The sequence below is a fragment of the Apus apus genome, chromosome 2 (genome assembly GCF_020740795.1).
Source record: "Apus apus isolate bApuApu2 chromosome 2, bApuApu2.pri.cur, whole genome shotgun sequence".
Lineage (NCBI taxonomy): Eukaryota > Metazoa > Chordata > Aves > Apodiformes > Apodidae > Apus > Apus apus.
In genome coordinates, this window is record NC_067283.1 from 17,162,878 (window position 1) to 17,188,459 (window position 25,582).

At 40.0% G+C, this 25,582-nt stretch overlaps 1 protein-coding gene across 1 annotated transcript; it reads left to right on the forward strand.

Moving 5' to 3' along the window:
* The first annotated feature begins 3,197 nt into the window (after positions 1–3,197).
* On the forward strand, positions 3,198–24,743 carry MASTL (microtubule associated serine/threonine kinase like). Its single transcript, XM_051612069.1, has 12 exons — positions 3,198–3,326; positions 5,420–5,557; positions 6,956–7,095; positions 7,836–7,924; positions 10,025–10,131; positions 10,456–10,588; positions 11,175–11,347; positions 13,019–14,266; positions 16,209–16,347; positions 19,397–19,510; positions 19,593–19,694; positions 21,609–24,743. Exons 2-12 carry the CDS (start codon positions 5,423–5,425, stop codon positions 21,764–21,766), a joined length of 2,538 nt encoding a protein of 845 aa, XP_051468029.1. The 5' UTR covers positions 3,198–3,326; positions 5,420–5,422; the 3' UTR covers positions 21,767–24,743.
* Positions 24,744–25,582: the final 839 nt, after the last annotated feature.

Below are 25,582 nucleotides of genomic sequence, written 5' to 3' on the forward strand. Positions count from 1 at the left end.
CCGCCGCCGCCGCCGGGAGGGCCCGCGGCTGCACCCTGCGGGAAATGGCCGCCCCTGCGGCCGGCGGTGACAGGCCGGAAGCTGCCCCGGAAGCGGCAGGAGATGGTAGCGCTTCCGGGCCGCCGCTCCGCGCGGCCGCCGCCTCCCGGCCCGGTGGCCTCACAAACCCGCCGCGCCCGCCGTTCCGCCCGACGCCGTGCGCGGATCAAACCACCGGCTACCGGGGGGGGAGGGAGGTCAGGGCAAACCAAACTCAGGGCAGGCCAGGGGAGCCTGCAGAGCGGTGCCGCGGATTCTCCGGGTGGCCTCGTGTCCCTCAGGCGTGTCAGCCGCACCACTCAGCTTCGCGTCATCTGCAGACCTGCCCAGGGTGCACTCGATCCCACTGTCTGTGTCACTGACGAGGTTATTAAGCAGCACTGGTCTCGGTGTGGACCCCTGAAGGACACCACTCGTCACTGATCTCCATCGGGACGTTGAGCTCTTGACCTTTGGATGCAACCATCCAACCAATTCTTCATCCACTGAACAGTCCACCCATCAAATCCACGTCTCTCCAGTTTAGAGAGAAGGATGTTGTAGGGGACCATGTCAAAGGTCCTGACAGGTTACATCCATAGGTCTTCCTTCATCCACTGGTGCAGTCACTCCATCGTAGGAGGCCACTAGGTTGGCCAGGCAGGACTTGCCCTTGGTGAAACCATGCTGACTGTCTCCAGTCTCCATCCTCCATGTGCCTCAGCATGGCTTCTAGATGGATCTGAGCCATGATCTTCCCAGGCACAGAAGTGAGGCTGACAGGTTGTTCCCAGGGTTGTCCTTTCTACCCTTTTTAAAAATGGGTGCAGTATTTACTGTTTTCCAGTCACCAGGGATTTCACCTGACTGCCATGATTTCTCAAATATGGAGAGTGGGTTGGCAACTACATCAGCAAGTTCCCTCAGGACTCTGGGATGCAGCTTATGAGGCCTCATAGACTTATATATATTCAGGTTCCTCAGGTGGTCATGAACCTCATCTCCTATTACAGTAGGAGGGATATATGCCTCATACAATTTTTTTCCTTATGCTCCTCAGTTATTTGGGGGTTTTATTAGCATTTTTGTTCTTTCATGTGACCACTCTTCTTGGCTGTTCCTCCTTTCCTCACTGAAAGTGCCATCCCACACCAGCTGAAACTGATGTGGATCAGAACAGCCACAGGGCTGCCTCTCCCTGCTCTCATGCACATCCCTCATGATTTCCACGCACAATGGTGTGGCTCAGATAGCTGATTGGGCAGAAACTTCATCCAACAACAAAACTCCCTAAAAGGTGCTGAGCATTTAGCTGGATCCACCCCATGATGCAGTTTTCCATGTAGCTGCACAACAGCTCGTGCTGCCTTGAGGGGCTGGAGAGAACCCCCTCAGGTCCTCTCCCAGATGAGGTCTGGCTGTACTGGGATGCACTGGCTGACAACTGGCATAACCTGAGGTTGGCATGTGATGCCACCAAGAGGAGCAATCCCTCCTACTCTCAGCTCAGCATCTGCTGAAATTGCTGCTGAAGAGACACAGCTAAACTAATGCTACAAATGCAGCCAGGGATAAATTGTATTTAATATCATTATACCAAGCTAATTAAAAACTTGTTTTCTATGTTTGCTCATTAAGTTGCATCTACTCCTGGGATCTGCGGGGTAGCAACACTCCAGAAGTACAGGCAAGGCCTCCCTGTGCAGTATCAAATTTTAAGTGATGCATCCTAAAGCAAAACACTTCTGATGAGACTATAATCTCCTGCCTTAGTGGAGACCGGTGGTTCTGTGCTGAGCTCTGTAGAGCTCTTTGCTGATGTAGACCCTGCAACAGAGCCACTGAGACTGGTGTGAGTGAATTATGAACAACATAAAGGCAGTAAAGCAAGGGTTAAATGAATGACCAAGAGCACGCCTGAGAGCAGTAAAACTGATAAACACTGAGGACCTTGGTGAGTAAACCCAGAGCAGAAGACCTGTGCTCTGATAAGGTGCTATCACAGATGATTTGTCAGAAGACCTATGCTCTGAGAACAGGAGGATGGCAGCAAGGTCAGCCACGCCTTTCCCTGCTGTCACAGCAGGACTGCAGAATGTAGCCATGGAGATATCCAAAATAATGAAACGACAACAGGGAGTAACACTAAGATTAATGGAGGCTGTAGCAATCAAAAGTTGGAGGAAAGCAACAGAACATGTTATTCTAACTCCTGATCCTAAGAGACCAGCCCAGAAAGAAGTTTGTTCTCACCAATCCAGAGGACACCAAGAGACAGCAAGAGCTCAAAAGTTGTAGTGAGTTACCTACCAGATAGGTAACGTACTCTTGCACACCAGCCATCCCGGCTGCCTCACTTGGGACACACTGTTGGAACGTGGGAGCGTGCAAGCCTGAGAAAATATGAGAGCAGTGTGAGAAAATAATTATGCAGGATCAAAATCAGTTGTTACTTTAAAAATAAGTATTACACTCCAGTTCCTTACTGTCTCCCACAGAGCTCTGAATTACTAATTCCAAGCATCCCATGGAAATGAGGACAGTCTACATGCCCGTAGCAATAAACAACCTACTGCCAAGCTAGAGAAGCCCAGCTGTTAGATCAACGGCGATGACAGTTTGTGGTAATGAATGTCCTAAAAAAAACCCAACCCCACCGGAGATGAATTAATTCTGCGGGGATTTTTTATTTTCTTTTTGCTATATACAGCAACGAGAATAGGGATATTTTTAAGGAGTCCTTGCGATCAAGCTGTGAGGGCTGTGGTGAGGCGATAGTCTGGCGGGAGATAGCGACAAGAGCCTATCAGAGATGCTTGTGCAACACGTCTCGAAGGCAACATCGCAACCGACTTTATTCAGATTGCCCGAGTCAGTAACAAGCATCTAACTCCTTCAGGCGGTGGGCCAGGCTGAGCGGGCTCGGCCCGCACCCGGCCCCGCACAGGCCCCGCCGCCATGACGGGAGCCCCGCCGCGGCCGCTGCGCGCGCGGTGTCGCGAGAGCGCCCCGCCCCCCGCCGGCCGTTGCCCGTTGGCCGTTGGCGAGGCGGGGCGGGGCGCGCGCCGCTTTGAATCGGCGCAGGCGGCGGCGGCGCCGGGCGGGCCATGGGGACGGTGGGGCCGGCGGCCGAGGGGCGGCCCGGGGAGCGGGGTGTCGGTGCCGCCACAGCTGCTGCTGGGCCGAGGCGCATCGAGGTGCCCCGGCCGCCCTCCATCGAGGAGTTCACCATCGTGAAGCCCATCAGCCGCGGCGCCTTCGGGAAGGTGTACCTGGGCCGCAAGGCGGGGAGGCTCTATGCCGTGAAGGTGAGGGGCTGCGAGGGGCGCCTCTGCCCCTCCGGCCTTCGGAGCCCCCTCGCTGCCCTCTCGCCGCCCTCCGCTTGCCTTCATAGCCCTGTGTGGGAGCGGAGCGGCCCGAGGGGACAGCGGGGCGCCCGCGGAGGCCGGTCCGGCAGTCCAGTGCGTTGTCCCGACACGAGTTCCCCCGCACTCCCACACGGGGGCTTTTGGGGAGCTGCCGGCCTTCTGGCAGAGAGCTGTATGGGGCCTGGGAGGTGTGTTGTCTGCTTGGCTGTGTTTCGCTTTCTGCTCGTGTTCCTGTTCGCCTGGAGGCTTTGTTCAAGGAGGCATCTAGTAATGACAGCTGCTTTTACACGTACCTTGTGTCGAGGAAGCTACGGCAAAAGCCTTCCAAAGCATCAGCGTGCTCTGCTTATTGCGTGTAAATGCTTGTTATAACTGAGTCCGTTCAGCTGTCGTACACTGGGACCGGGTGTTCTCACATCTGTTCGTGAATGGCAAGTCTGCCTCTGAGACGAGCTAATTATAAAAAAAGATTTTTGCTGAGTACACGTTTTCGAAAAATCAAACTTGCATATTTTATGTTGATGCACAAAGGACTAAAAACTAGGCTTGTCATTAGCAAAGACTGTACTGATGGTGTGCGAGACCTTGGCTCTGCAATTTAAAGGATAACCAGCTGCACAGTACACAAATAAAAAGAAATATAAAAACAGTAATACAAAATAGACGCTGCTGTTCAGAGCTATATGTCTCTGTTTACATGGTTTTATTGTAAGTGTTCTGAGATGTAAGCTTTTGTGTAAAGCCTTTGTTACTGTTGCAGTGAAGTTTATGGATTGTTGACAGATACAACATTTAGCACATGCAAAATACTTGTGCAGTTAAAGTCAACACTTACTAAAAGTGTAGTTCTGTGCATTCTGTGTGTGTCTTGGTATTTTTTTAATTAACTTTGGTAATAGCGATGGTAGCTGGGGAAACTAATTTTCTGTAGCTTAGGTGCTGCATGCAGAGTGGTTCAATTCGGTTACTTAAGTATTTTACACAACTTTATTTAAAGTATTATGACCTAAAAGCTGCTGTGTAAATCCTTTAGCCCTGTTGTAGTGAGACTTGCAGATTATTCAAGGTACTGAATTTAACATATGCTTAATATTCTCACAGTTAAGGTCAACATTTACATAGAAGGTATCAAATTAAATTTCCTATATCTTAGTGGTTTTAACTGTTATCAAATTCTGTTAATGAATGGTGGTGGTAGGTAGCTATGGACTCAACTTTTTACAGTCATGTAGCAGAGGGAATGGATAACTAAAACTTTCTTTAATATCTGAACCAAAGATGATGAAGGTAGGTGAACTTCCAATGCATATGCAATAGTTGCTTAAATACCTATTAGATGTGCTATTATGCATCTTCTATTCAAGATTAATATCTAGTGGGTATAGACATGTAGTGGAGTAATTCAATACAGGAATTAGAGCCTAATTCACAGTTAGGCTTGTTATTTCTTCATTGTGACTTGCATGCCTTTAAGGCTTCTTCCCGAGGAAACAAATATTTGTTTGGGTGACTTGATTGTGAACTTTAAATTAAGCAGAAGTTTTGTTGCTTTGCCTGCAAAGTTAAGAATTAGATGCTGGAACAGATGCAATCTTACACTTGAAGATACCAAGATGGGATGGCTTACTGCTGCACCCTGTTTTCAAGCCTCATGATATGGACCTCAGCCTCTGAAAATAGAAAAACTAGGTCAGCAAGTGAATATATACGTATTGAACACTTTTTTCTCTGGTTCTGAATTGTGTACTGTGGATAAGAGGATTCATTCAGGGCCAATTAATTTTAAATACAGTATAGACGCTAATTTTCCAGTTTGTGCAATTGCAGTAAATATTGGTAGTGTGGTTTCCATCCAGGATGGAATTAGAAGAGAATAATGAAGAAGGTTCTCTAATAACCTGTTGGTTAAAATTCTGTCTGTATCTAAAGTTACATCTGCCTTATGTATGCAAATTTGAAGTATAGAGACAAATTAATTTACTAAAGTGCAAAGAAAAATCAGTTTATCTACTTGTTTTTGTTTTGTTTTTCAGGTGATGAAAAAAGCAGACATGATCAACAAAAACATGGTTCACCAAGTCCAGGCAGAAAGGGATGCACTGGCTCTTAGTAAAAGTCCTTTCATTGTGCACTTATACTACTCACTTCAGTCAGCTAATAACGTCTATTTAGTGAGTAAATAACTGGTTGTGCTGTTTTGTGATAGTGTTGAAAATGGAGTGCAGAGCTATATAATGTCTGAAAACATTTTTATGGTAGTGAGCAGGTTTTCCTTAGTCACTCTTACTTTCTCCTTTCTCAGAATGGTTGAACAAGTGAAATATTTCTCTTCCCCTGGTACCTTTTCCACCTGTGTTCTTTTTTTTTTTCTACAGAAGAGTCTTTTCTAACAGCCTGTCTGTTTTAGGAATATGTAGAAATTTTAGGGAAAACAAAACAATAAACCATTCTGTCCAAGCAGAATCCAAGTGATTGAAAGATACTTTGTGGTTCACTTAGGGGCAGGTTGTTTTGCTTATTGCCTCTGCTCAAAATTCATTGTGGTAGTTGGCCTAGATGACAAGGGGGAAACTGAGTGGCAAAACTAATTGCTAGTTTATGTGGAGCACTGTGGAGTACAGTAAGACTTGAATATGGTTTTATATACTGCCTCCACATAAAGGTAGTGTAGTTTAAGACTGTCTGCAGAGAGTCTAGTGTTATTTGTCTAGTTTGCTGTATGTACACATAGTGAACAGCTTGATTGAATTCTGTGGTGAAGTTGCTATGTGCTCCTACAATGCATCTTGAGTGTAAATGAAGTCTTCTTTTCCTGGAATTCCTGTTAACTGCTGTAGAGGAGTTCAGGATGAAGGATTTGTGAAGGAGATGCTATAGTCATTTATATAGAATAGTATTATATGTTGGAATCTACATACTAGTGAGGCTTCTTGAATAAAACCTTGTAAATTTATTCTTTGAGGAGTTTCTGAAACCCTGCTGGCTTTTCTTTTTTATTTAATATGACATGGGCCATAAGAATATATGGGTTTGCTTTTATTTTTGGATGTGTGCATTTTTTTAATTCTTTTTTGTTTTTTAAATGCACAGCAGCTCTCACTGTGTACATTTCTGGAAGTCTGCACTTACTGAACAAGGTTCAGGTCTTAATTTAATATTGTGTATAAACACTTGCAAAATAAAATCACGGAGATACCTGTTTTATACACATCAGAATATCAGTGGGCTTTGGCTCAGGCCTTGAGTTTCACAGAAATGTTTTGTAATTCATTTTCTATAGTATAGAAATATTTCAGAAGTTAATTAAAAAGCTGACTTCAGAAAGTAGGCTAGGCAAATAATGTAAGTAAATGGCCTATTAAAAGAAAACTTCATGTCCTCTGTCATCTGATGATTTAATTATTTTATCTGACTGAAATGTACGGTGTCGCAATGAAGTTGCACAAGGAAGCTTCTGTCAGCTTCTGCTTTTTGAAATTATATTTTCCTAGGTTTGAAAGCGATTTTATATTTTGCTTGTGAATTTGAAGGTATTTTTAAATGTTAAATTTAAACCACTTGAACGGCAGGTGATGGAGTACCTTATCGGTGGCGATGTCAAATCTCTTCTCCATATTTATGGGTATTTTGATGAAGAAATGGCTGTTAAGTATATTTCTGAAGCAGCATTGGCTCTTGACTATCTTCACAGGCATGGAATAATTCACAGGTAAAAACTACTTTTTTTTTTTTTCCTTACAAATAAGTATTTGGTAGTTGGGATTTTTAAAGTTTCACTCAAACACATAACCAGTGACCATTTCATAGTAACATCTACCTTGTTTGCTACAGCTTCTGGAAGCTCTTTTTTTGTGCGTACATTGTGGCAATGTCACAAAAGAACACCTCAAATAAAATCTGTCCATTTCTTTTAAGCAGACAAGTATACATTGCTTTCCCCCACCAGGGTGCTCTCCATCAGTACTGTGGTGTACTAGCAGCCATCTGCCTTATAGGTCCCCTCTCCCTGCAACTTTTAAATGACTATTAGTTCAGGAACCCTCTTGATACTGCAGGCATGTAACTGCAGGACAAAGGGACATTGACTACTCGCCCTGTAGTGAGTTCTTTGCTGCGTTCAGCAGCATGACAGTGAGCACACGAGGACGCTTTTACCAGAGGCTTGTGTGTCATGTACTGTTGTGTAGGAGCTACATGTTTGTAAAGCTGTGAGGGGAGTACTCATGAAGAACACTTGCTAAACGTGTTGAAACACAACATGTGAAACATGACAATGTTTAGTGCTAGATAAATTTAATTGTTTTGGTGTATTCATCCACTTGGAATCTGCTGATGTTACTGGGAACCAGTTATAATCAGTGTTTTGTGTTGAGTGTTTCTGGTCAGTTAACTTTCTTGATATTGTTTCGTTGTCTTTTTTGCTGACTTCACATATATTTGTATCTTCAGGGATCTGAAGCCAGACAATATGCTCATTTCTAATCAGGGCCATATAAAGTTGACAGACTTTGGACTCTCCAGAGTTACTCTGAACAGAGGTAAGAGTTGTCTGTATCCTTTTGGTTATATTAAAATGTATTTTTGTATCACGCACTGTCCTGGTTTGAGCCAGGCGTCGGGCTCCAATTAATTGTTGTCAACGTTTGATTCAGTTTGACAACAATGCTCTCGATCCCCTCCCCCTCCCACCCAGGTAGGGAAGGAGAGAGAGAAAAAAAGAGACTTGGCTAGATTGAAAACTGAACCGTGCAGTTTTATTTAGAATACTAATATGTGATATGAGAGTATATATGTGTATATGTATATGTGATTATACGAAGGTGTGGGTAGAAGCCTCTCGCCTCCCCCCACCCCCAGCAACTCCCACAGCACTTCCCTCAGACGAGACAATTTCGAGGAATCCTGAAGCTGCTCCTGGAGAAAGGCAGAGAGTTACGAGGGTCAGGAGGGCTTGAGGTCGATGGGTCGACGATGATGGGCAGATGGTGTTTTCCCAGACGCCAGCCACGAACAAAAGAAAGAGAGAGAGAGAAGGAAGGCAGACAGGCGAAGCGAAGCAGCGGGAGAGCGAAGCAGGAAGGAAGGAAGTTTTCTTCTGTCATCTCCGACCTTCCCCCTAGCCTACGTAGATATATGGAATGGAATATCTCTGGCCAGTTTTGCTGTTCGTCTAACCCAGCCTCCCATGGGGGGGCCACAAATCCCCCCGCAGTGTCTGAGCCAGCAGAGCAAAGGCACGACCTTGAGGGCCCAGCAATTACAAAAACATTCCAGTGTCTTATCAACCTAGCAGAACACGCAGTTGCTAGTTGAAGAAAGCTCACTGAAATGAAAAAAGGAATCAGCAAAAGAAAAACTGGCTTCATCCTGGCTCAAACCAGGACACGCACCCATATTCTTGAATGCTTTACATGTAGAGGGCAGCTTTCAATTAAATAAGCCCAAATGTAGCACTAATTCTATTTCTAGTTGGTAAGTATTGATAAGGTACGTGCTGGTAAAGCATCTGCTCTATCCATTGCACTTCAGAAGCTAAAAATATTCTTTGGGAGAAGGATGTATGAAATATGATCTAGAGCTATCACTTCTGAGGCATATGGATTTCAAAAGTTTTTTTTATTAAGTCCACTAAGATAATTCAAAGGGTGAATGAATAATTCTGTCTTTTTTTTTTAGGACTTCTGTAGTTATTTTTGTCCTTCAGTTCATGTTTCTCTGTCCTTGTATATATTAATTTCCAACCTGAACTGGGACCTTAATGTGAGGGACAGGGGGAGGTAGTGAGTCCTTAACAGAAGATTATAAATTGGTGCTTTAGCATATGAGCATACTTTTTTCAAGTAGCAGAAAACATAGCTGAATAGTCAAATGACTGTCTGGCACAGGCATTAGGCTGCAGGTCTTAAAAGTGAACAGCCAGTTCCTGAACTGGTTTGCACCTCCAACCTCTGAGCCGTATCAGTCAAACTAATGCTGCACTGCACCAGTTTAGCTTTTTGAGACAGCTGCTGGTAGGTACAACCTTTTTATATATAGTTAAAGGACTGTAGATGTTAAGAGTTGTTGGGAGTCTCCAATTAATGGTTTTAAGACTACAGAGGAAAATCCTAAGTATACTGTATTTTTTATAAAATACTGCTTTAATTGAGATGTTTTAATGGGACAGATTGTGTCTAGTTTAACATGATATGTAAGCTATAAGCCTATTTACCACTTGTAAGCCAAAAAAAAAAGACATCTAAAATGAATCTGTAGGTTTTTTGGAGATGTCTTAGAGAAGGCAGGCTTTGAATCAAATTTACCATCTTAGCAATTCCAGCCTACAGCTTGTGGACTACCTAGAAACCAAAGCTGGTATCAAGTTAGAAAATGTTAACACTTAGCATATTAAAAAAGAAATTGGACTTGCAGTTTCTGTGTTTATAAGCTGTAATTCTATTATGGATGTACAGGAAGAAACAGCTTGTGCTGTGTAAGAATGCATGGGTGTATCTTCACTTAGGTTTGGTGCTTTTTTAATATATTTCTTCAACATATGACTTATTTTTTTCTCCTTCATAAAACTAAAGTAAATGCCTGTAATTTTACTTATTTAATAGTGAAAGGAAAACCTGCTTCATACTTTTGTCTGTTTGTAGAGATAAATATGATAGATATCCTTACTACACCATCAATGGCAAAACCAAAACAAGACTACTCGCGTACTCCAGGACAGTTATTGTCTCTCATCAGTTCTCTGGGTTTTGTAAGTAATTTTCACTCTCTTTGAAGTATTTAATTCTTTTGGTTTACTTATCTTAAATGTAGTAATAGGAGTGATAAGATTATTCTTGCACATATTCTGCCATCTTATGGAATGATATATTAAATGTTTCCAGTACCTTCAAATTCTGAAGTGATTACTTTGTACTGTAATTCAAATTGCTGACTAGAAGCTGTGCTTCAAAAAATGTGGTAAATGGGCATGGTTAAGCTCCAAAGCAAACATGATAATATGTGAAGTTAGCTCTCAATCCTGGAAGTTTTGTTCAGGCTCCATTAACTTTTAACTATTCTTCCTGCTTGATAGTACACTCCTGTTGGCATGAAAATGCCAGAGCACAATTCAAGTCAATCATCTGACAGTCTGCATGGAATGGTCTCACCTTTACCTCTGGTCCAAAAGGAAAATACCCCTCTTTCAACTAAATTATTTAAACCACGTGAGTATACTGAGCCTTGTACTGAGTAATACTCTGGTTGTAAGGTTGTGGTCTTTTAATTTTATGTGAGTAGCTTGGACCCACTTGATAAAAGCTGTGGTTCTATCAGTGTCTTACTGTCTACCATTCCTCCAGTGATTAAGGTCTGATGTTTTCACCTATACTACTGATGTCATCTCTGGATTATATTTTTTCAAATGCAGAACCACTGAATTGAAAACGACCCTTTACGATTTTACAGAAATAGTGTTAGTTCTTGGCATACTTTCATTGAAAACTATTTAATAGAGCAGTATGTGCTATCATTTAAATTGTCTTATCTTGCTGCTTTCTCATTTCTAACCTGAAATGAGAAAGAAGGCTATTACGGTATTAATGTTCATATTGCTTTTAAATTTTTGGCAAGTCCCTACCTCAAAAAATGATGGAATTGACTATGCAAGAAAGAAAACAAGAGACATTATGATGTCATGTGTAGCTTCCCATAACTTCCATAACTTATGTGAAAGCTTGACATATTTTGAAGCTGGTTAATATATGCTGCCTATTTGTATTAACGCTTGAATTATTTATTTTTTCTCTTAAGGTCTTGATACTTCTCAGTTAACTCCTGTGATGCCAGGGAAAAGTTTAACTCCTACTCTGCTTCAGTCAAGAAAAAGGTTTGATACCTCCAATGCCAGTAGTCATTCACACACATACCTGTCCAGTACAGAATCAGAATGCTGCAGCAGCCCCAAGTGGGAGAAAGATGTAGAGGTCAGGATTGTTTCATCTTCCCACTATAAATTAAAATTAGCTTGTACTTGTATATGCACTTTTGCAAATGTCCTCTACTTACTTCTTGCCGTTAAAACGTAGAGAAGCGTTTCTCCAGCAGAGCAGTCTGTAATCCTTGCTGAGAAGGTGTTTTGGATCAAACTAGTATTTTTTTCTTGAAACAAATAGTAGTCCTGTGCAAGATAACAAGAAAAGTTCTCCTCCCCCTCTATTCTGCATTGGTGAGGCTGCATCTGGAATATTGTGTCCGGTTTTGGGCCCCTCATTTTAAGAAGGACAGGGAACTGCTTGAAAGAGTCCAGCACAGAGCCACAAAGATGATGAAGGGAGTGGAACATCTCCCTGATGAGGAAAGGCTGAGGGAGCTGGGTCTCTTTAGCTTGGAGAAGAGGAGACTGAGGGGTGACCTCATCAGTGTTTACAAATATGTTAAGGGCGAGTGTCAGGAGGACAGAGCCAGGCTTTTTTCAGTGATGTCCAGTGATAGGACAAGGGGCAATGTGTGCAAACTGGAACATAGGAGGTTCCACGTAAACATCAGAAAAAGCTTATTTAGTGTGAGAGTGACAGAGCACTGAAACAGGCTGCCCAGAGAGGTTGTGGAGTCTCTTTCACTGGAGACATTAAAAACCCACCTGGATGTGTTCCTGTGTGATGTGCTCTAGGTGATCCTGCTCTGGCAGGGGGGTTGGACTAGATGATCTTTTGAGGTCCCTTCCAACTCCTAAGATTCTGTGAAAAGTGAATGCCTTCTAGCCTGCAGCAAATAAGTGAAAGTGAAGGTTTCTACTGGATGGCCCTTGTTTAGCCCTGTTCTTCACAAAGTGGGCAGTGTTGGAAGCACTGGCTTTTTGGAAGCTGACCTTATCCCTATAGTTTTAGTAGCTCAGCAAAATAATTTCTTCAAAAGACAGAACTTGGGGAAAAATAATAAACAAAATACACCTAAAACTTTATTAGCTATTAAAAACTGAAGAAGTTTAAGGTTTCTATTACTGAGGGGTTTTATATCAACTAACCTAACACCAGTGATTATAGCTGATACAAAATTCTTTCTCCTGTTTCTAATTGTTAATGAAATTTTGTACAACTACAGACCTGAAAGAAAATGCTTCTGTGCTATTTAGCCCATTGCCAAGATTCCTAATTAGATCACACAGAAAAAATTATGTTTAAAGCAATGTATAGTTTTGTTTTATCTGTCCATTTCTCACAGTCTTGCTTTTCATATTTTAGTACTTATGAAAATAGTAGTAATCTCAGATTGTCCTTTTTTATCTCTGAAATATAATATGCCAAAGGGTACTATGATGGACTTCTTTGGTTTGGGGTTTCTTGGAAACTGAGAACGTCTAACTTGTTAACATAAAATGACAACTACAACTTTAGTTGCTATATTCATCCTTAGGCATTTAAAATATTGTATTTTCTATTGTATTACAGCAAGCTTATGTTCTCAAAATGTCAAATTATCCCTAATTTAGTTTTTAGTTTTATGAATTTATTATGTAAATTTTATTGCTACTAGTAATTATAAAGAATAAGTAATGCTTGCCAATTTGTAGTTCTTTATGGAAGTGGAAATAAGGTATTTTAAAGGATATATTTCTGTTATTCTTGATACTAAAAACTTAATGTGCTTATTTGCAGCAAAGTGAAGACAAGCTATGTTCTGTAACAGGCAAAACAAGTAACAGTGGGTCGGCTCTCCTTTCCAATGTAGAGTTGCTGAATAGCAAAGGTATTCAGGTTTTAAAGAAAAAAGAACTGGAGTGTGCCATTTCTCCCATCAGCAGCAATGATTCTGGCAGCAGGCAGAAGATGGGAAGTGAGCATTCTGATATAACAGGTACTCCTGTATCCACACTGGATGTGAAAGGCATAGTCAGAAAGTGTCTTTCTGAAAATAAGATGTGGGAAGAAAAACTCCTTGTAAATAAAAGGCATATGACTAATGAAACAGCAGGAACTTCCAGTCAACAACAGTCACCTTTAAGGCAGAATGAGCCTGTCAGGCACATCAAAGAGGAAGAAATTCTTGAAAAGCCAGGTGTAAAAAGAAGCTTTGAATTAGTAGACACTAGTCCTTGTCAGGAATGTAACTATGTTAAAAAAAGCAACGCAGAATATAAACGTGGCTGTCAGATCTCAGAATTTCCAGCAAACAAAAGGACAGGTTTGACAACAGACATTCAGTCCTTAATGCTTTGTGATGTTGGATGCCTACGTGACACCTGCAAAAGTACAGATGAAATTAAGAATTCTATTGGTAACCAGCAAACTGTAGAAAAATCACGTGCTCCAATTATAGCAAAAAATCTTATGTGTGATCTGGATGCAGACTATGAAAAGGATGATAAAGAGGAGTACATGAACTCCAGTTTTTTAGGCACTGATGATGAAAAACCTTTAGGAATGCTCAGTGTGGATTCTGACTTATCACTTCCTGAAATGTCTGCTACAGAAAGCCATTTAGAAAAGCAGCTTTTGAGTTTGGATAAAAGTGTTAAAGATCTCTCCTTTGAGGAACCAAAACCAGAAGGCATGCTAATAACATCAACAGAGTCACAAGATGCCTCACAAAATGGAGAGGAAGCACATACTGCCCAGGACTGCCAGCCATTACATCATGAAAAAGATAATGACCAAAAACACCTGAAAGAAACTTACCTTGACACAGTGTCTTCTCCTTCAGAAAAGATGATGGAAGCATTGACTCTCTTAAAAAAAAATGCAGTTGTTTTTCGAAGTTATAATAGTCCAATTAATGTATCTAATGTATCTGAGCCATGTAGCACGGCTTCCTTAGATATAATGGATCTTTCACCTGCTTGCAGTGGCTCTTACCCAACAGCTATTACTCCATTACAGAAAGGAAAACCATATAGGGTCTATCAGGTATGTAAGGGCACCTGTAGAAACTATGTGCATGCATTAGGCATTAGTGATCAGAAATTATTTCAGTTGTTAATTTAGAGAAAATTGAAGTAGTTTGAGGTAGTCTGTCAAAGTGACCTCTGCTGACAGACTTTCACTTACTGCACCTCTGTGGCCAAAATAACAGTTTCTGTAAGAGCTTAGCAATAGTTGTATGTGCACTAATTTGCCGCTGGCTCAACATGCATTGTCTGTCCACGTCTTCAAGAAATCCTTTGCTCTTATGCTGAATTGATGAAGAAAGCCTGTGCTGTGCCATTTTGTCTCATCCTACTTTCAGTGCAGCGTGGTACTCCTTGTGAGTAGTTATGGGTTTAATGATGTAATGGAAGCTCTTTGATTATCTTTTCTTATTTAACCTGCCTCCCTCCCAAGAGAGTGTGCAAATGCTGATCAGCTGCTAGTAACTGCAATTTAGCCTGCTATTTTCTTTTTTATACTCTTATAAGTGACAGTGTAATGTGTACTGTCAGGTCCCAATTACAAGCCTATTACAAAGACTGATATAAACAGTAATAGCTGCTTGCAGGTTGCAGTGTTTTTTTCTTTGACCTTTTTAACCCTTCTCATAGTGAGTAAAAATCTTGCTGTCCTAAAGTAAGTTAGAGCCTCAATGTGGGAACAGTGAAAGTTTACTTTTCGATCAGTGTGCTCTGTTTCATTTTGGCATAGCTTTACCAGACCTTCATCTAGTTACTTAAGTCTTACTTGCAAGATTTAAAGTTTTCTGACAGAATTTGCAGTGTGTTTAATGAATTGGTGTATGAAAAAGGGACATTCAAAATGTTATTTTGGGGGAAGCCTTTTTTCGTAATGTCTTTGAATTTGCTAGCTTCTGTTTCATCTGCATAAAATTTTAATTGTCTATGAAACTGAGCATGCATTCAGCTGAAAAAGAGTCAGAGTAGTAGGCACTTCATCCCCTGAGAAATAAATTACTGATTACATTATTTTTTTTTTGTAACTTAGATTTGAACAGGGGGCTACCTTTTTATGTATTTTTGTGATTACTTTTTAAAATCATATCATCATTACATGATTACCTGTTTTCTTTTTTATTGGTGAATTCAGTAGCCCTTATGGCATAGTCATAATTGATGTCTGCTGCACTGCAGATGAAGTTGGAAACAAAATTATACCAGTTATATGGGTGTTAATAAGGCATATTGAAAAATAAATAAAGTCTCTGCAAAATAACTTATTAGTATCTCCAGGTTGTAACAGGAAGTCTTTCATTGCAGTCAGCTTATTCGCTGTGAGAATTTACTGATCCCTTTGCAAGCCTGCATATTTTATCTTCAAATAGTGCCCTAAAATTACTTTCAGGAGGTTTGTGTAGCTGTAAACAGCCACTAAGTCTAACTTGAGCAGAGCTTAATCTGTCAGTATTGTGCAACCAATAGGATACATGTTAAACAATAACAGGTTAATTTAATACCTTTTGAATATATCTTGTCTGCGATAGGTGAGAAAAGTCAGGATTCTCCTTTTCATTTTACAGGTATTTGACATATATGCTGGCTTTTCACTGGTCAATATTAAGAACTTGGTGCTAAAATTGAAGGCTATTTTGACACTCTATTTAGTAGGTTATCTTCAGATCTTAATTTGAAAGTGGAGTTTAAGGTTGGTTGTGATTTATTTTTCTATGGGCCTTACTTGTGGATTTGACATGGAAGAATTTTAGAAGTTTCTTAAAGAGTAGGCATGTAGAAACTTTTTGCTTCAAGATGGTCAAGATAAAGAAAGGGCAGCATGTTTTCACACGCTTTCTCAGGGAGTGTACATTTTGTGACATGTTTTTGAACCTAAGTATCAACTGTTATACTCATGACTGAACCTGGTGATGTGAGTTCTCAGCTGGTTTTGTTTGACATCTGAAATCTTGGTTGCATCTTTTAAGACACCTTATCAGGGAGATGCTGGCACACCATATAGGACTCCAAAGAGCGTAAGAAGAGGAGCTGCCCCAGTAGAAGGTGAACGCATCCTAGGGACCCCAGACTACCTGGCGCCAGAGCTGCTTTTGACAAAGCCTCATGGTAAGACAAACAGACCATGGAGTTTGTAAATACTTGAAAGGTGGCATATTTACATTTCAAAATGCCTCTAGAGCTCTAAACCCTTTGAGTAACATGACAGTGAATTCTTGAAAAATACCTAGTGCTTAGTTTTTGCCCACCTGGGTGACTGTGTGTGCTTCAGCTGCTCCCTCCATTTATTTTTTCACATGACCAGAGATTTTAACTGTCCAGCATACTCTTGCCTGCTGCTGATCTAATGCATTGGAGCTGTGCTTAGGCAGCCTGAGGCTTTTATGTGACTTAGGAATTGCAACTTGGTCATCCTGAGTGTCTTTAAAGATTCTTTGGGGTAGGGTAGGGGGAACTTAGTGAAATGTAGTATGAAATGATCAAGCCTCCAATTATTCTTAGAATGCATTCCATGTTTATTGATATAGAAGTGTTACATGCATCTGACAAGTTTATGAAGTTGCATTAAAATCAGTTCTTCAGCTGAGTGAGTGACCTTAAAAAAACTGAAGATACCTGGTAGGGTCTTCTATATAAGTAGCCATAAATATCTTTAAAAACAAACAAACAAAACCTTATTTTATTTTTTCTCAAAATACTGTGATAAAATAGGACAACTTTGAAGTGCATAAATATTTTTGGCTCAGATCCTGAGCTCCACTGAGATCAACAAAAAGTCTGCAGTACTTCCTGCTAACTTGCATGAACCATTAACAAAAAAAAATTGCAGTGTATCCCTGAGACACTTTTGTCCTTATAATTACTTTTGAAAAGGAAATAAAATGTATAAATTTACTTTTATTTTGTAGAGCTAGTAGTCTTAGGAAAATTATCTTAATTGAGAAAAAGTGATTACTAATCTGTGGAAAAATAAAATTCTGCTGTATGTAGCCAATATGCACTACCAAAAACTGCATTAAGAGACTGAACAGTTTCACTGTACTGAACATAAGTGGTTCACATTACTGAACATAAGTGGTTGTTCTGTTGCACTTCCATTAGGAAACCTGTTTATTTGGTAGGCATTAAAACTGGATAATAGTTTGAAATGTAATCTATGCTACTTAGACAATGTGAAGCTTGGTTGCAAGGTCACTCCTGTGCAATTATTGAGTGTTTCCAGGACTTTAAGTGATAACTTGCTAAAGGTGGGTTTTGCATTGGGAAGTGACAAATCTCCCATTACCTTTACTGACACCAGGGTTTTCTGGCTTTGGAACTCAAAACTTTCCCTTGCTAAATATTTCTGGTGGTGTTGACTTTCTTGTAAAGGTAGTTGTAATCCTAAACTATAATCATGTTACAAAACTTTGTTTCTAGCTTAGTTTTAACATTGCCAACTTTCTTCATTGTTGAGCTACTACCTTAAGAAAAAAATGTCTGCATTCCTGTGTCTTCAGAGAATAATACTTGATATTTGATTTTTCTGTTTGTTAGGGTTTTTTGCAATAACTGTAATGTTCTTGCTTTGTTGTCTTTTTATATGCAGGGACTCTGATCTCTGGTGAGTGTGCTATGTACTGTCCAGAAATGGAGTATTCAGCATAACTATAAACAGTCAAAGTATAACTAGATCACAATTTCCAAGAAAATTGTTTGGGTGAACGGTCTTTCTGTATAGAAAGATAAGCTTATGTGGAGTGCACATTGGACATGTGTGGTGCTTCCACAAAAGTTTCAGAAAAATTGGTATTGCTTTGCGTAGGCTGTCAGAAATCACACAAGCCTATACTTCAGGAGTAAAGTCAGCATTCTTAAAGACACTGTAACAGGAAATAAGCCAGGGACACTCATTTTCTTTTCACTGTATGCAATCAGTCTGATTAATGTTCTCTGTGGGTAAAGAAGGCTCAGATGCTCAAGACCTGGTAATTCTGTTTCTTGCTTCAAATATTGATAGATGTTATTTAGCAGGGGTATAGTAGGAGTTGATCTAATCTTTAGTTAAACTTCGAGTGGGAGAAATTGCTGCTGAAACCTGTTACTACACTGTTACAAGCTGTGATCTTATTAGACTTTGACTGAAGCTGGGAATATTTTATCTGAACATCCACATACCTCTAACAACAGTGGATGTGATCTCACTGCTTTGATGTGCTTAGCTTGGTGGATACTCTTACTGCTGTTCAAAGTTGCTAGAAGTGTATTAGATTACTAGTTATACATTTCAGTTTTCAGCATTTCTGAACTTAGTCGATAGTCCTTTTGAAATGGGTCAAAACATTTGTTTTCTTAGCTTGGAGATATCTATCTCTTTTCTAGGCAAAAAAAGCCAAGAAAATTACAATTACTCTTTGAAAGATTTTTTTGCAGCAAGCGTGGCATCTATTCTTCATGCTGTGGAGTCAGCATGGCTTAAGGATGCACAAAGCTTAGAATGCATGCAGTGGTGTCTGGAATTGCTTTGCCTGTTTGTTTTTAAGTAGGTCAGTAAGATGGGTTTGGCAAAAAACCCCACAAACCTTGGAATGTGGAAAAAATTCAGTAGCAGAGGAGAGAGAGCTAGTAACTATGCATTGCCCTAATCAGTTTTAGTTTAATGGAAAGTGATTCCAGTTTCTTGCATGTTGACTTATCTCTGCAAGCTGTCTTCAATATTTTGATATAAATTTAGACAAATGAAAATTAAGTTCAATAGTTTGAATTCTTGGAGTCTTCTCAAAAAACTGAGAAAGGGATACAGGTTACAACCTGAAGCACTCATCTAGGCTCTAGAGCAGTTTAAACAACTGGTTCTTATCACAGTCTCTTGGAGAAGTCAGCTCCCAGATTTTCTGTGATGGGAGCTGATAATTCAATTGTTTTTAAGAGCCCCTTTGCTTTTATCGGTAAACCCTGTATTATCAGTAATGAATTAAGGAGCAAACTGGTTTTAAAAAGACCTTTAATATATGTTTAAACTTCTGCATGATTAGTAAGTACAACTTATTCTGTCTCTGCCTTCATTTCCAAGAAATTTTGGAGGATTCAAACACTACTCAGTTTCTGCCATGGCTAATATTCAAATCTTTGCATATATCATTTGTGCTCTTGTAACGATCTGGGTTTCTTTCATCAGGTTCTGCTGTAGACTGGTGGGCCCTTGGAGTTTGCCTGTTTGAATTTCTAACTGGAATTCCACCTTTTAATGATGAAACACCAACACAAGTCTTCCAAAATATTTTGACCAGAGGTAATGTTTCAGTAATTGGGAAAGTATGTATTTCCTACACTGTTTTATGGCTTGACTTACCAACTCATCTGCATCTTTGTAGATATTCCCTGGCCTGAGGGTGAAGAAAAGCTGTCTGATAATGCCCAAAATGCAATAGATATTCTTCTAACAATTGACAGTACTAAGAGAGCTGGACTGAAGGGTTAGTATTAAAATTATATTGTGTTTTTTTGCAAGTAATTAAAAATTTCAAAGTGGTGATTTCTTTCTGAAACTTAAGCTAATAAAATTCAACGTCTATTTGGGTTCCATGCATATAGTACCAGAACGCTTAACAAGTTGTAGTATTTTCTCTATTTCTTGTAGGATTTTGCCCTTTTGCATGAGGAAACTTTGGAGCTGGGATGTTTTGGTTTTTGTTGTTTGTTTTTTTTTAATTGAACTTTTGTTTTAATGCTGTTTTGCAATGTCAAACACTAAACATACATCTGATATGCCAAAGTTCACTCTTACCTAACTCAGGAATAGGTTTTAGGAGTTTTTGACCTAACTGATTTTGGGAACCTTGATTAAAAGCTTATCGTTTGGGAGAGAAGACTCCTACAAAACTTAATTCAAAGGAGCTTTTTCTTAGGAATCAGCTTGTCTTTACTGAATGTATAGGTTAACACAGGCAATATATGCTATACCAAGTCTATGTATTTTTGAAAAAGAGGAGGAAAGAATTGCCCAAGTGATCATTAGAGAAATAAATTATTATGAAAATGCCTACTCATTAAAGGCTGAAACCTTCAGATCCCATTAGAGAAGGTACACGTTTGTAAATTAAAATCACATCAACATGGAATTCTGTGGCTGTCTCCCAAAAAGCATCTAATGTCTTTATTTGAAGGTATCTTAGTTAAACATAAGTTACTGTCTTTATTCCTGGATGTTAGGGTGAAATCTCATTGTCTGTCATGCACAGAAATTTAAACTACATGTCATAATGATTTCTTCCAATCTGAAGTTCTTGGAAATTTATCCTTTGTCAAGTCCTTTAACTGTATCTACTCCCTTTCTTAAGAGCAGAACTACTTACAGGTCTGCAATAATGGATCTGTGCAGTGTCCTGCTGTGCATGTATGGTTGCTAAAGCTATTAGATGGAGTTAGAAGACTTAACTCTGATTCATTGCCATTATCTTAAATTTTAATATTGTTTGATATTATTTGATCACAAAATGTAGAAAAAATGTCTTACTGTCTGTGAGCTAATAGCCTGTGGTATGTACTTAGAATTACAATTTTTAGTGAGTGCTTGTCTTGGTAAACTTCCACTCCTTCTGAATGTGATTTTTTTACCTGACCTGTTTTTTTATTTTATTTTATTTGCTTTTGATTTTTGTGGTGCTGGTGATAGAACACATGGGTTTACATCCCACTCAGATAAAAAGGTGCTTTCTTGCATTGAATTGAAGTAGCAAAACCACTTTCATCAGCGAGTGGTGTTTCCAGTTTATGCAAAAGACACATCAGGTCCTGCATGAAAAAGGCAACTTTCTGGCTTAGAACAGACAGGGTTGGGGAGTTTTTCTTTGAGTCAAAAAGTCTTGCAGCTTGGTTAGTTATCCCACCTTCAGGCTGAAAAAGATCATCTGATGGTCTGTGGTAGCTTCACTACAAGGGTGTTAAAGATGTCTGTGCCTGGAGTGTACAAAGCAGAGGAGGACAGCTCTGGGAGCTAGCAAAAGGCTAGTAGCCTGGAGTGGAGAAGGGCGAGAGTGACTCCCACGTGTGTACTCAGCTCAGAACTTTGGCAAAATTAGAAACACACTTGGAAGTGATGCTTAAAATTTCTATGATGCCCTGTCACGAGAAATGCCCCAGGGCACCTCTGCACTGTGTCCTATGTAGAACAGGTTCTTCAGCTAGAGGAAGGCAGTTAGTTGGCATGACAGGAGTTTGATACCCTCAACTTCAGTGGGGATTGAAACCCAAGTGCAGTTTGCACTTTCATGAATTTCCAAAACAGCAAAATAGAGAAAACCTAGTGACAGTTGTACATGAACAGAACAAAGTGACTGTGGGGTTGGAGAAAAGGAAGTTTGTAATGATTATATGAACTTCTGTTTCAGAACTGAAACATCACCCCCTCTTTCATGGTGTGGACTGGGATAATCTGCAGAATCAAACTATGCCATTTATACCTCAGCCAGATGATGAAACTGATACCTCTTACTTTGAAGCTAGGAATAATGCTCAGCACCTGACTGTGTCTGGATTTAGCTTATAGCATCATAAGTGAGACTTCTCCATGTTTTTGCACACTTACAGGTTGTCCTATAACACTAGTTTAGTCTTAACTAAATTTCCTTGCCAAATTCAGAGTGTATTTTATCAGTCTGTTTTTATTACTGTATCCTTTATTCTAAAGTGAAACTACTGAATGAGATTTAGCTGGTATCAAGCGTCTTTGTGCTACTTTTAATCTCAATTAGTGCACCTTACTAAGAGGCCAGAGCGTTGTATTTCTTGGAGCTAGTGACATTTGGCAATGATGGGGCTTTTTTTAATAGCAATGAGTTAACTCCTGTCAGGAAGTGTGAAGTTATTTACCTGTTAAATGTAATAGGGAAAGGAAATAAATACATGCTGCATGTCTCTAATTATAACGTAGCTGTTGGTGATAGAGTGTAATGGCAGTCTTGTTTAGGAGTGGTCCTTTATGACCAGTTTGAATATATCAGCTGTGCAAAACTGATACTTCTGTGCAAGCTGGAAAACTGAAATGTCTGTCTTCTTTTTATCTTATCCCAAGAAGGGTTAAAAGAGAAAGACAGTGTTGTTCCAAGTTAACTTGACTAGATGTGGCATGTGAGGTAATACTTCCACTAGTTGTTACCCTAGTTGTTATCCCACTAGTTGGGATAGGGAAAGGATACTTGGGGCTGGTCTGTGTGGAAAAAAAAAACAAACAAAACAACAAACAACCAAAACCAAAAACCTGTTTAAGTTGTTGCATTGTAACCACTTAGGCTATAGGAAGATGAACTGATCAGCATATATTTTAGCAATTACTTGTTTTAAATAGAAAATGCTGAATGTGTGTGTGCTCACTCCTGTCAATGATAGAAAACAAAAAATCACGTTAGCTAGCAAGTATTATTCATACTAAAGCTGCTATATATTAAAGACTATAATGTATTGCAAATAAACAAACTCGTTCTGTAAACTTTCAACCACATCTTAGATTTTATTGGAACTTAAGTTACACGTGTATGTTCAGTATTATAAATCCTAACTAGGGGGAAGTAGACTGAAATATTTTTAAATGCCATACAACTTGCATCAGCTAGATTTTAGAGGTGTATCTGTAGGTAATTGTTTAAATTATCTTCAATGCTTTTCTTGCATTTGGCATCTTCCTCAGCTGTCTTACTGAAGATTTTTATTTTTCAGGTTGGTACTTGTTAGATTAAGTTAACTTGTGAAAGATGGTGTTGCCAGCCAGTGGCCACATGCCAAAAGCCAAGCACTTTGTTAGTGATTTTTACCAAGTCACTTTTTGAGTCTTGTGAACTGACCCTCCCTGCAGGGGAGTGAGGTGCCCTGAAAAAAAACACTTACTGATGGAAATCTGAGCAGTGTCTTCTAGGCTCCCTGCTATCCCCTCAGGTAGCTGGGAAAGGAATTAGCATGGTAGAGAAAAAAGAAATTTCCTAGAAGGACCAAAAAAACAGGTAATTTCTAACAGCTTAGAATGACAAATCCTAGCTCTAGGTGGGATACTTCAAACATGGAGAAAAAGAATCTTGGCAAGTTGCAAAACATAGTGACTCTTGCTCCCTTTGCTGAAGACTTCAGTTTCAGAAAACTTCTCAATTGTTGAATCTTACTGAAATTAATGAAAAACGTGCAAACAATCAGGTGCAATACACTACTGAAGCGGTATCCATAGACACCACTTCCTGAATATAAGCTCTTTAGCATTTTTCTGTGTATATTTAGAAAATATGAACTGGAGGAAGAGGAGTACCTTAAGTAATTACTGGTATTTTAACCAATTTATTCTCCCATTTCTAGTAATCTGGCTTAAGAAAACTAGTCTTAAGACTGAATCTCAGTTCCATGGCAAAGAAAATAATCTAAAAATGTGTTAAGAAAATAATGTAAACTGAATATGACAACAGCTCTTTGTCTGCAGTTCTGTACAAATGGTATTACATCTGTTCCCATTTTGTGGTAGAATACAAGCTCCATAAGGTGGAAAAAAATAGTTATGTTGGTACGACATTTAAACCCCTGAAATAATTCTAAATTAGCTGCAAGGGTCAAGTAAGCTTCTGTCTAAAGTTTTTCTTAACAAATCACAATGAACTGCTTATGAGTCTTTCAGGTAATCTAACGGCAGTGTACATAAAGCTAGAGATGATAGAACACCAAAACATGAGGCATAACAATCTTGTTTTATAACACCACACAAACCCATAAATTCTGGGGCATGATAAATGGGCCAACTAACAAATCAGAATGTCCAGTGTCACAGCTGCTGCTACCCTGCTGTCTAGAACTGTTAGACATGCACAGTTAGCACTGCTGATTTGCAATACCCCGTTCGCTTAAAGATCTTGCATTTATCCTGATCAGAGTGACCAGGGAGTTGAATTTCAGGTTGATTATTGATGTTTGTGGCATGGCTTTGCTTGTTGTGCTTTGGGGTTGCCTTTGTTTTTTTCACTAAAAAGGTGAATCCTAGCTTTATTCTTCAACATGGAATTCCTTGTCAACTCTTAATGTTGTTTTTTGCCCCACTGCAAGTATTTGTGTAAGCTGGGAAAAGTTTCTGGTCCCTAGAAGCTGTGGGATACAGCATGGCAAGGCCTGAACTTCCTTTATGTGCATCATCTACATATGAACTCTGTAGCTTCCAGCTCCTCTTAGGAGACAGTTTTTCTGCAACTAGCTGGACAGAAGTGTGCTAAAAACTGCAGAGATCAGTAACTGTCACTCTCATACAGGAACAGCAGTCTTGGACAATTACTGCTACATCTGACTTGCTCTAAGGCTCACCTGTATGTTGCACAATGTTTGGAGGCCAAGATACTAAAACAGGGCCATGTGTTCTTGAGTGAGCAGGTTCCAGTTTCAGCATGATCAAGTTTACCTGTGGTTACACTTACAGTAAAATGTATTTTCCTCCTTACTGCAGCCTCAGAAAATCTGCTTGCACACTTGTGTAAATATAGAAAATAAAATACTGCAGTCTTGGAGTTGTTTGCCTCTGTGGTTTTTTTTCCTTGAAGTTTCTTATACTTTTGGCCCTGCTCTTAGGGGGTGGGAGGTAATTTTTACAAAAAGAAACCCTGATTGTTTATCCCTATCCCAGCAAAGACAGTGATTACAAGTAGGGAAAGACCCAATACTGTCTAAGACAGGCCTGTACACTCATACCTTCCTGCAATTGTTATTACAGGCTACATTTCTGTATTAAGTGGCAGCAGACCAAAGAGTCCTTAGAAGGTCTGCAACTCCTGTGGGGAGTCTGCTCTTCTGGGGTAGCTAGAAAATCAAAGAAAATACAGTGGTTCCCATCTCCATCAGCACTTCCTGTGCTACCTCAGGACCAGAGCAGGAGAAAAAGAGGGTCCTGAGGATAGCACAGCTGCCCCACACACACACACACTTGTACTTGGCTCTGAGCTGGTTCCCTAAGCTGAACACTTGGCAGTAGGTGGAATGTCTTCCATCTAGTTTCATCACTCACTGCAGGAAACCAGCTGGACATTTGCTTCCAAAGTGCAATTTTGAGCTGGGTCTAGATCTTTCAGTACTATGCAGAACTGCTTTGACTGCCAGGCCTCCTGGAGAGAGCATGAATTAGAACACATCCCAGTTCAGAGCTAATTATTGTTCTACCACATTGTCTTAAGTTAAAACTGTCTCTCTGTACCTGGACAAGTTACAAAAATAAAACATTTTTTTTTCTTTAAGATAAAATCTGAGTGAAGTAGAAATCTGATCTAATTAGGGTGAGTTTGAGCAACCCCTAGCAGCTGAGGCCCAGCTCGATTTACATGTGAATGGTTACAGAAGTGTTGTTTTGTATTAC

Bases quoted from the DNA above. Each gene is read 5' to 3' on its own strand.
- MASTL (XM_051612069.1), top strand. From the start codon at position 5,423: ATGAAAAAAGCAGACATGATCAACAAAAACATGGTTCACCAAGTCCAG. The intron at 5,558-6,955 runs GTGAGTAAATAA...CTTGAACGGCAG, and splicing joins CAGCTAATAACGTCTATTTA to GTGATGGAGTACCTTATCGG. The intron at 16,348-19,396 runs GTAAGACAAACA...TTCTTTCATCAG, and splicing joins GCTTTTGACAAAGCCTCATG to GTTCTGCTGTAGACTGGTGG.